This window comes from Ziziphus jujuba, chromosome 1 (genome assembly GCF_031755915.1).
Source record: "Ziziphus jujuba cultivar Dongzao chromosome 1, ASM3175591v1".
Lineage (NCBI taxonomy): Eukaryota > Viridiplantae > Streptophyta > Magnoliopsida > Rosales > Rhamnaceae > Ziziphus > Ziziphus jujuba.
Genome location: NC_083379.1, coordinates 22,511,254 through 22,527,127, shown reverse-complemented (window position 1 = coordinate 22,527,127; position 15,874 = coordinate 22,511,254). Strand labels below are relative to the sequence as shown.

The window sequence follows — 15,874 nt, the reverse complement described above, 5'->3', positions numbered from 1 at the left end:
GTGTCTCAACTTTAACCTTTTAACCTTAACAAAGGTTGGAGGACAAAACTCGGTATGAAATGTAGTCTTAAATTATGTCCAAGGATGACGTCTCCTAGTTCTTTTATATGTCCACCACTTCCTCCAGTTTCCCTCTAGCATAAAGTTAGCTAATGTGATCTTGTCCTTGTCCGAACATTGCATAAGATCCATGAAGCCATCACAATCTACTGCTCTAAGTCTATGAGCCTAATTAACAGAATACCTAGTAAACCCACTCCTCTCGAGTGATTGAGCCAGGTGCTCGACAAGATACTCCTCATAAATGGATGCATTTGTACTTCCAACTGTAGCATGCTGGCAACCACGTCTACCCACTTGCGACATCAAGAACAAGTTCTATATAATAGAATCGATCAAAATATAATTAACACCAACAAAAAGGTAGGTATGGAAGGCAAAACACAATATGAGTCGTACAGCAATGCACGATCCCAATTTAATGTCATAAAACCAATGCGCAAAAGTATAAAGTGAATGATCATTGTAACATTATAAAATGTATTAATCAAGATATAAATATTGAGCATAAAATATTATAAACGCAGTTCCATCAAATAAATATGAAAATACAGTAATAACCATAATATTTGAAAACCAACAATATATTCAAACGTATACAATGTACCATACGATATACCAATCTGTAAACTGTGGGAAACACCCACCTCACGACCCTCAATATATGAAACGTGTCATGGAAATAATAAACCGTCGGGACGTATCCAAATTCACGAGCCGTGGCAATAATAACTTGTTGGGTGAAACCAACCTCACAACACTGTTGCAATAATAAACTGTCAGATCAACTTGACCTCACGGTCCATGGCAATAATAAACTATTGGATGAAACCAACCTCACAACATTGTGGCAATAATAAACCATCGAATGACCTCAACCTCACAATCTGTGGCAATAATAAACTGTTGGGTGAAACCAATCTCACGGTACCGTGGCAAACCCAGCGTGCTGTAATATAATACGGAACCGAAACTCTAGTACTATATTGTACATCAATTAAAAATAACCAATACAGTATCCTAAAAACAATATTCTAAGATCATATATAGTTTTCCAACAATACTGTATCATAAATCATAAGTTAATATTGAAATTCCACCGCTTATTTAAATATTTCAAAATTTTCAAAACATCAGTTCATGCTAAAACCAGAAATACCACAGTGAAATATATTCACCATAAACCAATTTTAAGCATATAAAATCATAAAATATTTGAACATACTCATAATCATATGATTTTCAATCCGTTTTCTCAAATCAATTACTTTCCCAAATGATTTAAAACCTCAATTCAAGTACCAAGATTTTTAGATACCACAAGTCCATTTATGAACTCATTAAAATGGAAAACCGTTTAAAATATTGTCAAACGTCACATAAAATGATAACACATATAAGTAAAATCAAATATTATATATGCATAAACCAAACATTTCAATCAAATGGTATATACATAAAATATTCGAAGCAAAATATTCGAAGCACATATATACTATACTATATACCCAAAACATTTGAAAATGATATAACCACTCACTCCTGATTCCCTGCAAGTTTGTCTCTAAACTCAACACGAGTGTCTGTAATATAATAAAAATATTTCTCAAGCTCCAATAGCTAAACCAAAGACATTTTTGAACACCAAATGTCTTAAATTAATTTGTACAACTATAAAATTATACAAATTGAATACTGACCGGTCTAATTATATTGCGTACCCTTAGGATCTGGTATCTAGAATTAGGGCTTTTCACCCAAAGGTTAATCTTTTAAAATTGAACTTTCTAATAGGTCCTAATAATATCTAATTTCACTAATCCGACTCCAATTTTGACCAATTTGACTAGTTTTGTCTAAACACAGTCCAAATTCATTTAATAATTAACTAATTAACCCAAAAATGGAAAAATTATCAAACGACCTCCAAAATTCACAAAATTTATATCCATGGAAAGCCCAAGAGACATGGAACGCAGCAATATGCTCACCCCGGTCCAAAAGTTCCTTCAGTGGCCGGAAAACTCAGTTGAAACTTTCAATATTTTTCAATAAGGATATTGGTAGTTAAAGATTTTTAAATGGATGGAAGCTTTCAATATTTTTCAATAGGGATATTGGTAGTTATGCATCCTGAATTTTATCGGGGTTGATATATTGCACCCTAAATTATTTTTTCTAGCATTATGCACTCAAAACTTGTATTTCCTTTACACCATTGGTTTTTCTGTAAAAAATGCTTTACGAAATAATTAGGTGCTGCACACGTGATCATCAAGCAAGGGTAGATCAGGTCATTTTACTGTTTTCAGTTTAGAAATTAAGGCGTAAAAAATGGAATTTTAGCCCCAATTGTGAAATGGACGAGTTAAGTTGCAGAAAGTTATAAAAAGTTGCAGAAAGGTGAGAAAGGGACTGTAGGACTCGAGAAGGTTGACGAAGTAGCTCAAGCTACAAAAAAAAGCACCTCGTGGAGACACTGCAACTCAAGCTGCAGCAAATGAATGAATTTTCATTGAAGAATATTAACAAACAAAAATATTTATGTGGAGGAAATGTTCTGCCGCTGTGGAATGCCAGCCGTGGAAAGAACTTCATGGACTAACATTAACCTAGGAAGGAGATTTCATGGGTGTCCAAAATATAAGGTATATTTTATGCATTTATGAAAAATATTTAAAAATTTTGTAAACATTTTTTTAAATATATGTAGAAGAAAACAGAGAGAAGAAACAAAGATCATATTTTCACATTCTAAAGATATTGCATCTTTGATATTGTTGAGTCAAATGTTGATTTTGAGATTATTATGCAGTTGGAAATTTGGTTTCTTAATTCCATTGCTACTAACTGTTTCTTAATTTTTTTGGCTTATGTTTGCAGAAAAATATAAGAAAAGGATGCCGATTCTTCCAATGGTATGATCCACCAATGTGTCAGTATTCAACAAAGGTTATACCTGGACTACTAAGAGATATCACAAAGTTCGAGGAAGATAAGGCCAGACTGAAGAAAATAATTTATGTTGGATTTGTTGTATGTGTATTGTTGGTGTATGGAATGATGACAAATAGAGAATGTAATAGTTGGAAATATCCCTAATGATATATGTAATAGAGTTTATGAAGACGATAACATGCTGGTATCAACTTTGTAGATAGAATAAGATAGCTGCCAATATCCCTAATGTTAGTATGCTTGTATCAACTTTGTATGTAGTATATATATATAATTAGTAGCTTCTATGAATGTTTTCTTCTATTTATTCAACCCTGTGAATATGTTTACCAGCTTGTATTTATCAGCTTATTGATATTTTAAGTTTGTTTGTCCATTTTGTAAATATAATCTGACCAAAGAATTTGCATTGAACAATACAACAAAAGTTATCAAGGCATGTAGTGATAAATACATCGTAATATATATGTCCAAGTATTTAAATACATGATTACTTTTTACAAATCCAAAATACATCTATACAATACCATTGTGCCTAATTCATGGTACCATGAATATAAACTACCCTAAACAGGACATAAACAACCCTGGCCATATAGTAGTCACATAAGGTCAACTTCACAACTCAACAACATATACTACCCTAAATAGTCATATAGTAGCTACATTTTACAATATAGATAAAAACCAAGTTGTATTTACAACACAAATAAACATCCATTTGTTGTCCTAGGTGGTCTCTTAACCTGTATGCATAAAGTAGAACTCATTAGGTTGTCCTCCTTCTACTCCTTGTGTTCCTCATTACCTCAGATGGAGCTGCTACTTGATGCCTGAAATGAATATAAACATATAAATTGACAAGGTAATGCCATTGTTGATATTAAAATTAAAGGAATTGAACATAATTACCTGAAACTTGGATGTGATTCTGGATACCCTACACAACCTCATATTATGCTCTTGCTGCCCACATTTACTACATGTCATGACGATCCCTTTTCTCTCCAACTTCTTCATGGTACCAGATCGTTGCTCGTCTGGATCTCTTCTTCTTACCTTTTTTGGCCTACCTGGTTGTTTTCTAAACATTGGTGGGTGTAAAGGGGATATTCCAGTATTAGGCCATAAATCTGGACCATTCATTGGATTGACAATGGGACTGTAAGTTTTGAGATATGTATTTTTTTTGTACCAATGATGTACAAATGACTCAGGTTCCATATTTCTACTAAAAATGACTGAAATTGCTTGGGAACAAAGTATGCCTGTTAAATCTCAGTGCATACAGGAGCATGTGTATACCTTTAAATCAACAACATATTGACTGCCAGAGGCAACTGTAACCTGAAATTTCATCTCACCAGCCCATACTGCTATACATTACCTACCATCAGCCTTCAAAGACTCTAGCTTCTTGAAAATCTTTGGTCCAATCTCTCCATTCCACTTAACAACTGCCTCACATTTGAATGCCATTCTTCTCATGATCTTACACCTAATCTCCTCCAACAAAGTTAGAATAGGCTTATCCCTTGCCCCCACTATTGATCCATTGAATGCCTCACACAGGTTGCTCAAAAGTATATCACATTTTAGCCAAGTGCCAAAATGTGACCTAGACCAATATCTAGGAAGTTTTTCATTCAGCCACCTAAATGCATCAAGTGACAATTCCTTTAGCTTTTCCATCTCAGTTTGAAAATGTGCCACTGTTCCTACCTTGGCAACAAACCACAACCTTTGCTTCAAAGTTAAACCTTTGAATGTAAGGGAAAAATTCTTGTACAAGTGTCTAATACAGTGTCTATGTTCAGATTCAGGTAGTAATTCCTCCAACGTATTAACCAAGCCCTTCTACTTATCAGAAATGAATGACATCCTGTGAGAGTTCCTTATCTCAAGATCTTCAATCAAAAATTCAATAAACCAACTCCAGGTGTCCTTATTCTTGATTCTACCAATGTGTATGCAATTGGAAACATTGCATTGTCACCATCAATGCCAACAGCTGCCAGTAATTGACCTTGATGGTGACCTTTTATATGGAAACCATCAAGGCCAACTACTAGCCTACATCCTTCTTTATACCCTTGTTTGCAGGCTCCCAGACATATATAAATCCTCTGAAACTTGCTTACATTATCTTTGAACTCATTTTTTATCACCACAGTACTATTTGGGATAGTTTTCCTCAACTCCTCACAGTAATCCTATAGTCTGTGGTATTGCTCTTCGACAATCCCTTGTATAGCAGCAAGAGCCTTTCTTCATGCCCTATAATACTGCCATTCACTCACCTCTGTATTACATTATATCCTTCACATTTGTTAAGAAAAGGTTTAACTTTCAGTTGGGGTCAGCTCTGAAGTTAATTATAAACCTCTTAGCTAGCCAAGTAGATGTGACATTTGAATTTCTAAATAACTTAGCACATCTGTCCATATGTACATTATTCAATGTTTTAATCTGAAAGGTCATTTTATCTTTCAACGTTGAAGCATACACAAACCACTCACATCTAGGGTTTGAATCTACAGCTCCAACTTTATCATTGCAATTCTTCTTAAACTTTATTGGCTTTTGTTCAATGATTGCATAATCCCTAACTGCTTTTGTAAAGTCATTTGAACAACTAAACAACATGCCAACCTCAAACTTAGGATCTCTCATATCTGTCTGAGAATTGAACTCAGAAAAATGCCTATTAATGTCTTCTTCATCACTAGATGACTTGCTCATCCATACATCATCATCATACTCATGATCTAACTCAACGTGGACTTCATCAGTGGAAGTAGTGGGATTTCTAGTAGACTAAACATCTGCAAACTCAACATTACTGTCTACGTTATCCCTAAACATAACTTTGTCATCTGACAACTCATAATCGAATTGCTGAAAATCAGAATCATCACCTTCACTAGCATGATCACTCTCTTCGCCTCTACTAACATGATCATTTTGTGGTTGGGCCTCATTGCCACCAACATTGCTCTGATCACTCTCTTCACCTTCACTCACATGCATATCAAAATCAGGCCAATCATTGCCACTAACATTGCCTCGATCACTCTCTTCACCTCCACTAACATGCAGGTTAAAATCAAGAATATCATTTTCTGGTTGGAGAGGGGTATCTAAACCTGAGTCTTGGGATTGGTGTGGATCAATTTGGGGCTCAGGTGTTGAAAAGGTGGTAATCTTGCCACCTTGTGCAAACAAAATCCACCAAGGTTTGCACCCTCTTTCTTTCTTTCTTTAAAAGAAATATTTTGTTAAATGACCTAATGCAATATTTATATCTATATTTTATGTTCCTTTTAATTTCTTTCGAATACCTAAGTTTTATTGTATTTAGCTTAGGAATTATCTCTTTGTTGGGTATTGATTTTATTTTGTAAAATGGCTATGTGCTGGAAACAGTATTTTCAGCAACATAGGTCCATTGTTGGGACTGGCATTCTCTGAGCTTTTAGAACGAGTTTATGAGTTTTGGATATGTTGTAGTAGACATGTAAATAAAAATATAGAAAAAAGAATTACTCAAAAAAGACCTTGGGAAGCCCAAGATATGCAGGTTGCAATTTGGCATAACTGCTGAGATTTCCAACAGTTATGGCCCACGGGTTTGAGATGAATTGAAGACCTTACCCAATTCTTTTGGACTTGGTCTTCTTCAGATTTCATCCTTGATATTTCAACATGTCACATGCCAAAATTCAAGCAATTTGGATGAAGATATCCCAGCCTTCCATCTGGCCAAAATAGTGGTACAGGATTAGGTGGAGATAGTTTTTTGAAATTCAAAATCTCACCAACTCTTGTCATGATTATGCACTCACATGTGAAGCTGGTGGTTGAACGGTCACATATCATAATTTTGAGTGGAAAATGTGTAAATTTTGAATTTTAAAGACTTTTATTTGGTCCCATACACACCTCACATGTATGAGACAAGTTTTGTATCTATATATGCAACAAATGAATGAAAAGCAAAAATGAATTAGTGTGCTGTCTAGTTTTGTGTGGTCTACTATAACATCTTCTCTTCTTCTTTATCTTCTTCTTCTTCATTCAAAACAAAAACCCTAACAATCTTAAATATCACCATACAAAAAAAAAAGACAAAAATCACCCAAACATCAAACCAAAAACCGGATTAAAGGTTGTGCACAAGACTAACACTTTGTGTACAACACTCTTGGCCAAGTGAACTCAAAACCACATCAAACTCCAACATCAGGTTGTTGGGTGCCTAGTTCCTCCTCCCAATTTTGAGGTTCATTGGTTAAAAACTCCAAAGCCATTTGCTGAATGAAATATACTTCCATAACTCTATTATTAGGCACAATATTACACATGTCTACCACATCCTGATCTCTTAATATCCTAACCAAATCATCATTTAGGTTCTTCTTCGGAATCTGATAGAAGTAAGAACATTGACCTTTGATCCCAATTAGCTTTGCAAACTTATCAAAGCTAAAGTAACACATAGTGTCAGCATGGCAGTAGTCTAAAAAATCAACACACCCTCCTAAGTACATTGTCTTACCCATTCTATCAAACAAGTTACCACCATGGTGAGCTTTTAGGGTAAAGTACCCTGACCTAGCAACTGCAGTTATATTTTACAACACAAACAAATAAATAAAAAGACATAAAGTGACATAGATGCTAGACAAGAAAACATAGTTGTAAATAACTACATTACTACTAGTCACATTATTTGGCATATTGCTTAAAATTAAAGTATTAATAATTAATTTAGGTGTATTACACATACACCAACCACAATGCAGTTAACATCGTTTTTTTAATTCAATTTACACACGTACAAATACAAACTTCCTAAAATAACCAGAGCCGAGGACCACATCCCATCCAGAAAAATCCATATTTGGGACCACACCTCATCCACAAACCTAACAACAAGTCAATTTAATACATAACGTGTGTGTGTCTGCTGTGGGGAACAAGATTTTTACTAAGGATGGGATATGGGACCCAGAGCTAACACAATCCTCTGTCATTTTCACTTTTCAAACCATAAAAATGAAAATTTAAGAACATAAAACCTACATCCCAAATAAAGATGCCAAAAAGCTTACAACCCAAACAAAGAAGCATAAAATTTAAAATTTTAGAGCCACTTATGATATTTGGGGATTTCATTCTACACATTCTCCATCTGCCAACTTCTTTTCTGAGATAAGCTCAGCTCCTTCAATTTTTGTTCGTGTAAAACTACTCTCAAAATTCTTTTCACGTTGCTCAAATTTCTTTCACCAAACTCTTAACTTTAATCAAATGCAACTCAATTAGATTATTCGATGAATCCCTAAGATGTTTCCCGCCCAAAAATTTCTATCTGAAGACACTGGTGTCTGATCTTTAATCACATACACGAGAAAATGACCTGATCTACCCTCACTTGATGATCACGTGTGCAGCATGTGGTCATTCCATTAAGCATTTTTGACAGAAGAACCAACGGTATAAGGGAAATACAAGTTTGGGGTGCATAATGCTAGGAAAAATAGTTTATGGTGCAATGTATCAATTCCGATAAAGTTCGGGGTACATATCTTCCAATATCCCTTTTCAATATTTAACAATAATAATCAATAAAAAAATATGACTATTCCAATTACATCAAAAATCATAACATAATCATCTTTTTTGGTGAATATAAGATGATCACCTCGCAAACCAGTAACCACAAAATCATATGATCGAGCTGTTAAATGTGTGGCTGCAATTCTTTTGTAGCTTACAAGGAACAAGGTCCAATAACATGACTGAGGGTGAAGTACTACTATACCGATTTCTGTGGTTGCTTACCTCATTAAATATTGCAGGAATTGACTAAATTGTTGTCATTCTCACGCTTTTGAATAATAAACATCTAGACAAGCCGAAAGAAACATATTTCCAGTGGAGATTTAGCTAATTTGTTTTAGCAGTGCTCATTGTAGGGAAGTGAAATGGAACTAACTTCTAATATTTCAAACACTGAATCATTTAAGGGTATTACCGAGAAAGGAAGTCCGCGTAACTTGCATAATCGTTGGCTCAAACTCATGTAAATAAGCTTTACAAACCATTAAACATAATAAATTTTCAACTTTATTAATTTTTCATTAAAACTTGAATAATAAATAACTTTTATATAAATGAATCTCAATACAATGTTGGTATGATATTGGAACAACAAAATGGGCCACCACACGAAGGCTTTTGTAGCAACCCATATTACAATTATTGGAAAATATACTATATATACAACAAAAAATGAGTAAATTTGACAAACTCCAAAAGTAGAAAGAATGAGAGACGGCATTTCCTGTAGAAGCAGAACCGCAACATTCATCTCGCACAATTCCCTCCACCCCCGAAATGAATGATTTGTGAAAGGGGTAGGTAAAAAGAATAATATAATTAGCTTCAACAAAACTTTAACCTGAATCAGAATCCTTAGTGCCTGCAGAAACTTTGCGGTGACGTCTTGACGATCTCCCTTCTCTCCCACCTCTTGGTTGGATCTTCCCAGTTGGGGCATTCACAGCCCCTTCAGATGAAGTTTCAAGTGATGGTGGCGGTGGCGGTGGTGGTGGTGGAGGCAATAGTGGAGGAGAAAGTGCAGCAGGTAGAGGAGGAGCCCTTTTCTTCAATACATTTCTATGGTATTTCTGTATTTCCAAAAAAAAAAAAATTAAATTAAAATAAAAAAAATAAAAAAAAATAAAAGAAATTTCAAATTAAATGAGCATGAAAGTACCATAGAATTAAACTGTAATTTCCTTGGTTCAGAAACTATAGAGGACCCTTTATAAGGACATTCAACATTAGGTTTAAGAAAATCTTCTCTGAAAATACTTTAACAAGTGAACAACTTTATTCTCCTAATATAATCTTGAAAACTTTAACAAGTGAACAACTTTGTTTTCCTAACATAATCTTGAAAAATGCTATTAATCACCACGGGTGAATAATCACCAGTGGAACCTACATGCCAAATCACAATTTAAATGGTTACCATTTAGGTTTTTAGTATAAAAAATAACAGAATTAAATGTCCCAATTAAAATTCCTTATATAAGCCAGTGATTGTCACTGGTAGTGATAAATAACAAGACTCGATAATCTTGTTGTACGAGTAGAATATAATCTTCGTAAGAATTATACAAATAGAATTTTCCCCACACATTATTCCATATATGGAGATCCAATTATCACCAAAATTAAGATGGTGAAAGGATTAATTACAGCTTCTGGGGGTTTCATGGCATCAATAACTGGTAGCTTTTTTTGGCATACTTAATGGCTCAAGCAGTAAAAATAGAGTGGCTCGAAAAACTTCTAGGTTCGAACCTTACAGTCTGAACAAAATAAGAAATTCTATTTAATAGTGAGTGTCGTGTTAAATAAGGCACCGATAACAATTGAAAGAAGTTCCAGAAAATCATCAACTAAAACAGAATTATGGAAATTAAGATTCCAACAATTATATAATGCACCTTGAGTAACCCATGAGATTTAAGAAGCCAGATATGCAAAATATATTCGCAACCTCACATCCTTTCATGTACATCATATTATCAACTAAAGTTTACCAAATATGATATGTAACATGTTCAGATTTTCCCACTGCCCTTCTTTATTACTTCTTCATTACTACGATACTGTGCGAATCTATAAAGGGCAAAACCATAAATGCACAAAATAATTACCTGAACCACAAAGTTGCGCCTTTCACAGTCCAGGAACATATTGATAGTGTAATTCGTCCTCGCCCTGAGCTTGTCCCTCACAGTGGAAAAACTGATTTGGTCCCTGGAAGTAAAACGATCGACCTCATTGAACCAAAGACAAGTAAAGAGGTTGCTGATAGGAACATGCTCTCTAATGATTACACATCCTTCAGGTACATCTGCAAAGCCAAACCATAAGACAGAAAACTCAATCAACATAAAAAATATAATTTATCATGTAATAGGCAAAGGAAGTTTCCACCCACCACTGGTAATGGGAAGTTTTTCTTCACTATATGGGGTCAAACCCTCCCTTCTGTAGAAATCAATCTGAAAGTCAATTGAGGCATTAGCATATTTTCCTGCAGCTTTATTTGCCTCAGCTTCAGTAAACACATCAAAGCGTTTATAGTGTCTAGAAATTGCAAAAGTTGCATTCTTCCTCCACAAGAACCTGAAATGGATATAAACAAGATCAAAGAGGGCTGAGATGGCATCCATGCACTGGAAAATATATATATATATATATATATACCATTACTTATTCTACCACATACCAAAATGATAAAAAGGGCCTGCAACTGAGAGTGTATGCCAGCACATACACAAAGGATGATAAGGAGATGTGGCTTAAGATTCAAACACCATTTATCTTAAATATAGCCTAGATTGTTTAGGCGGTCTGGTAATAGAGATCAAGAAAAATCTCATCAGCGGGGATGTTTCATGAAGGCCCCAAACTCCAAATTGCTCACTCATCACTTTCATGCAAAAGGTTCTAGAGAATTTTGTAAAGTTTTAAGTGTGACTTGTGAAATTTGCTAACTGCAAATCCAACTCTACACTTGTTATGCATATTCTTTAAAGAAATAAAAAATCAATATTTTAATAAATTCTTTTTTTCCTTTTTGTCGACATTAATCACCCATTTAAAAGGTAGAAACTTATTCAGGAGTGTTGACAAATGGATTGAAATTCGTATTTTCATTTATTTCAATACTATTCAACCCCCAAGAACTATTTTCATTTATTTCAATAATATTCAACCCCAAGAACTATCTCTAAAATGTGTGCATGTAATTGCTTGTTAGAACAAGAACTAAAAGAACCACGGATTTCACAGTCATTGAGAAGACACATGACCATGCGGCAGCAGGGCGTGCATTTTATAGTTTGTGTGGCCTCCGAGCATTTTAAATTTGTGGCCTTCAGATATTTCAAATGTCAAATCAACGTTATACCCTCAGCATCAATAAACAAAAATTCAAGGCTTCCTTGAGAGCTCAAAATAGAACATCTATTTCACATAATCAATGTTAATCACTAAAGGTCAAAAAAGATGTTACATCTATATAGGAAAAATCTGTATAGGAGGTTTAGATAAGTATACAATTGTTTATAAATGTGGTAGGGTGGAATGGCCCATAAGGTTGTAAGTTGTAAGTGTTAATCTCAATCCCAGGTCATATTTAAAAAAATAAAAATAATAAAATAATAAAAAAATAAAAAATAAAAAAAGTGGATGCATTTCACTGTGATTATGGGGTGAAACGAGAAAAAGGAAAATGTTATATACTTATTGCTCACTGAGGTAAATTATTTAACTTATTTTTAAAGAAGACTAGACAGTTAATCTCCTCTTTATAAAATTGTCCTGCAATAGGAAGAACCAGAATAGTTATCCCTTAACAATATGAATCAAAGTGCAGAACTTATGGAAGAAAAGGTAGGAACAAGTTAGCATATATGTTCAAATTTATGCATGCCAGTATTTATACATAGAAAATATGAGAACATAAATTAGATACCTTTCCAGAATTTGATATGGATCCACAACAAGCTCAAGTTTTCCATCAATCCACAATGAAAAGCGAGCATTGGGAAACATCCTATGCACCAAAAGCTTTGGAATCTGTGACCAGAATGATTTCGTTAAGAACAAAAGGTACATCAAAGAATAATGTATGTGTTATAACACGGCAATTTTGCACAAAAAGCATAAGATACTTAAATCTTGAAACACAAAATAACAAAATTGTTCAAGTTAAGACTAACTTCTTTCCATATAAAGAAGCTTAAACAATTCCATTAAGAAGATGAATAACATGGTGCATATGCGACTTCATGTGCACATCTGCAGATACTGATCAATTTTCTCTTAATATGCTAATCTTTTTCCCCTTAAGCTACCTGTTCTTTAAAAAAAAGAATCTTGTAGGCAAATATGTAAAAATCCTACCTTCCCAGTGCGCCTTGCATCTGTGTAAGGAATGTTATGAACAACAACTACTCTCCATAATCCAACTTTCTTGCTGCCGTCCAGAGTACCAGTACCCTTCATATAAGCTTCTGTCTCTTCATCTATAAACATGTAAAAGCAAACAGTCTCCTTGGAATAATCACTAATGTGATGTGGCTGGTTTATGTTGTCAAAATTTCCTGAAGAAGTGGATCAATTTGTTAAAAAAACCACTAGAGTTAGGCAAGTAAAAAGTTTGAAACCAAACAGCACATAAAATTACCAAATATGGCTGATGCAACAACGATACCACGACACTGCTCCATGTCATAGAGATCATCTTCATCCATATCATATCCTGTATTGCGCCCAGGCTTTATACCTTTTACAAATCTGACTTGCACAAAAATATGCAGTCAATGCACATTCAAAAGGTAGGAGTAGAGAAAAAATGGAAGAACTATGATCACCTAAGTAAATAATTCTAGAAGGAACTCACATTTTAAAGAAACAAGTTCCAACAAATGTTCATTTCTTTTTTTGGGGAAAAAAAAAAAAAAAAAAAAAACATACCCACAATGGACACTCATCGACTCTCTTATATCATAAGAATCAGTCCTTTGACTCAAGGTTGGATATCCACCAAAATCCGATCCTCCAAATTCTGTTTCTCTAGATAAATTTTCCTCATAAATGTAAGTTAAATTCTTAAGAACTGGAGAAAATGAAGGGACCTTTGGCATTAAGGCTATGGCTTCTTCTACAGGAAGGTAGCATACCGGGCAAGCTGAAACATAAACAAGGCAGAAAACTCAGCATCACAATCAATACCATAGCCCCATATTTATGATCTCATATCTTAGTGCCCATAAATCCTTATTATCTTGAAACTTATATGTACGTTAGTTTACATAAGTGCAATTTATTTCATGAAAACAGAAGGAACCAAATAAAAATTTCAGAATTATAGGAAAGGCAAAATAGAACTTACGCCGTGGTCCAGTTCTTTTCTTATCTGCTGGTGGGGGCGGCAAAGTGAAAGTACTACAAGGATGCCCTGGTGGAAGAGTATAACCAAGGAAAAAGGAAGGAGGAGGAGGAGGCAGGGCAAAATTCGAAGGTATTCCAAAAGTATTCAATGAAGAAGAGATACTCTGCTCTCCATTTGTCAGTGAAGATTCAGGATAACTTAAAGCCACACTGTTATTCACATTAATGTTGTTGACATGGTTTCTTTCTTGAGTATCTTCACCTAAAGCAAGACAAAATGCGCATACCATTTAAACAGCTTGCATTTGCAGGAAGCATTTCCCCCAACACAATGCACATGAATCTATTGAGCTAAAAAAGCAATAAGCAGTTACAAGTGGTTGGTGTTTAACATGTGAAAATTTTAACCAGTTACAACCCGTTAAAAAGTTGTTAACTTTCATGAGCGAAAGCTAATATCAGTAGTGATATAGATTACTTGACAAACATCAACTACTAGGAATCTATGAACATCTCCTACATGAAAAGGAAAATGCTAAAAGTTATCTTCCAAAACATTTTTAACAATAGTACGGATGTGAAACATGCATATCGACTGTAAACTCCTGAAGCTGTATATAATCTAAATAAAGGAATTCTAAAACTAATACTTCATTCTCACTTAGAAAAACTTGAACATATAACTAAATACTCATTGCCCAATTTCTAATTAAACTTAATCCAACTAAGAAACACCCGAAATCAGTTAAACTAAAATAGAAAAAATCTGATTAAATAACCCAATATATAATCCAAAATCCGCAGCAGAAAAGTGACAGATAGAGAAAAGAAAAAAGAACCTTTTCCGACATATACAACAAAAATGAATATCCCGGCTGAGATGGCACACAGAAGCAGCATTCCGACCTTCTTACGGCCGGCGAACTTGCAGATCCAATGGAACAATCTTTCCTTTTCCTTGAGCATCTTTGAAGGCTTTCTTGCTGTTTGGATAGGCGAAATTCCGTTCTGTAGCTGTTTATCCAATGACCCATAACTCCCCGAACGAATTCCCAATGACCCTCCAGTCATTGTTTCTGCGAACCTTCATGAGCTCGTCTCATCTCCCGCCCAACCCTCCTCTCATCTACAAATTTTCCCTAGAAAATCAAAAACCCCCCACTTATTCAATTTTCCCTATGCTCTCTTCAGAAACCCACCACCAATTTCCACTTTCTATTACCAAGAATGCACTTTACCCAAACAAACAATCTCACTACCACTTCAACTCAATCCGAGAAAATTCTGGTTTTTCCTCTGATTCCGTAAAGCCGATAAACAAAGTGGGACAACAACAAGCAAAGCAAAATCACAAAACCCAAAAAAATTTGCTTCCAAACTAACAAAATCCCACTTCAGAAATGCAATTCCCGTATGCAATCAGTGAAAGCAAAATAACAATGGTAATTAAAAAATTAATAATTGATGAAAAAATATGAACTTAGAAAAAATAAATAAACGGGGGGTTTGTGATTGGTGGTTGTGGGGTTTTTAGCACGAATCTAGGTTTGTATGAAATCGGAGAAATCTGGGATCACAATTTACGAAAACGAGTTCATTGTATTTTTGTTTTATTTTTCTTTTCCTTTGCTAATTTTGAGGTGATCACAAAGCGGAAAATTCATGCATTATTTATATAGTTCCATTCATTCCCCAAGAAATAATTATGTAAGAAATGAACGCCCAAAAAAAAAAAAAAAAAAAAAAAAAAAACATGGAATTGCCTGATAGTGCTAACCTGCGCCACATGCGCGATGTTAACGATCAGACGGTGATGTCTCACCTTAAGTGGTACAGATGCTTCATGCTACCACTCTTCTCCTAGCCATTT

At 34.5% G+C, this 15,874-nt stretch overlaps 1 protein-coding gene across 1 annotated transcript; it reads right to left on the bottom strand.

Moving 5' to 3' along the window:
* Positions 1 to 9,127: 9,127 nt before the first annotated feature.
* LOC107424735 (probable hexosyltransferase MUCI70) lies at positions 9,128 to 15,874 on the bottom strand. Its single transcript, XM_016034598.4, has 9 exons — positions 14,844 to 15,874; positions 14,006 to 14,266; positions 13,588 to 13,801; positions 13,298 to 13,407; positions 13,015 to 13,214; positions 12,584 to 12,687; positions 11,042 to 11,229; positions 10,755 to 10,954; positions 9,128 to 9,713 (listed from the first exon to the last, which is right to left on the bottom strand). The coding sequence occupies exons 1-9, from the start codon at positions 15,073 to 15,075 to the stop codon at positions 9,480 to 9,482; spliced, it is 1,743 nt and encodes a 580-aa protein (XP_015890084.3). The 5' UTR covers positions 15,076 to 15,874; the 3' UTR covers positions 9,128 to 9,479.

Coding starts and splice junctions, on each gene's coding strand:
- LOC107424735 (XM_016034598.4), bottom strand. CDS start 15,075: ATGACTGGAGGGTCATTGGGAATTCGTTCGGGGAGTTATGGGTCATTG. Junction 12,688..13,014: donor ATGCAAGGCGCACTGGGAAG/GTAGGATTTTTA, acceptor TTCTGGTCACAG/ATTCCAAAGCTTTTGGTGCA. Junction 9,714..10,754: donor GGCGCAACTTTGTGGTTCAG/GTAATTATTTTG, acceptor TTGGAAATACAG/AAATACCATAGAAATGTATT.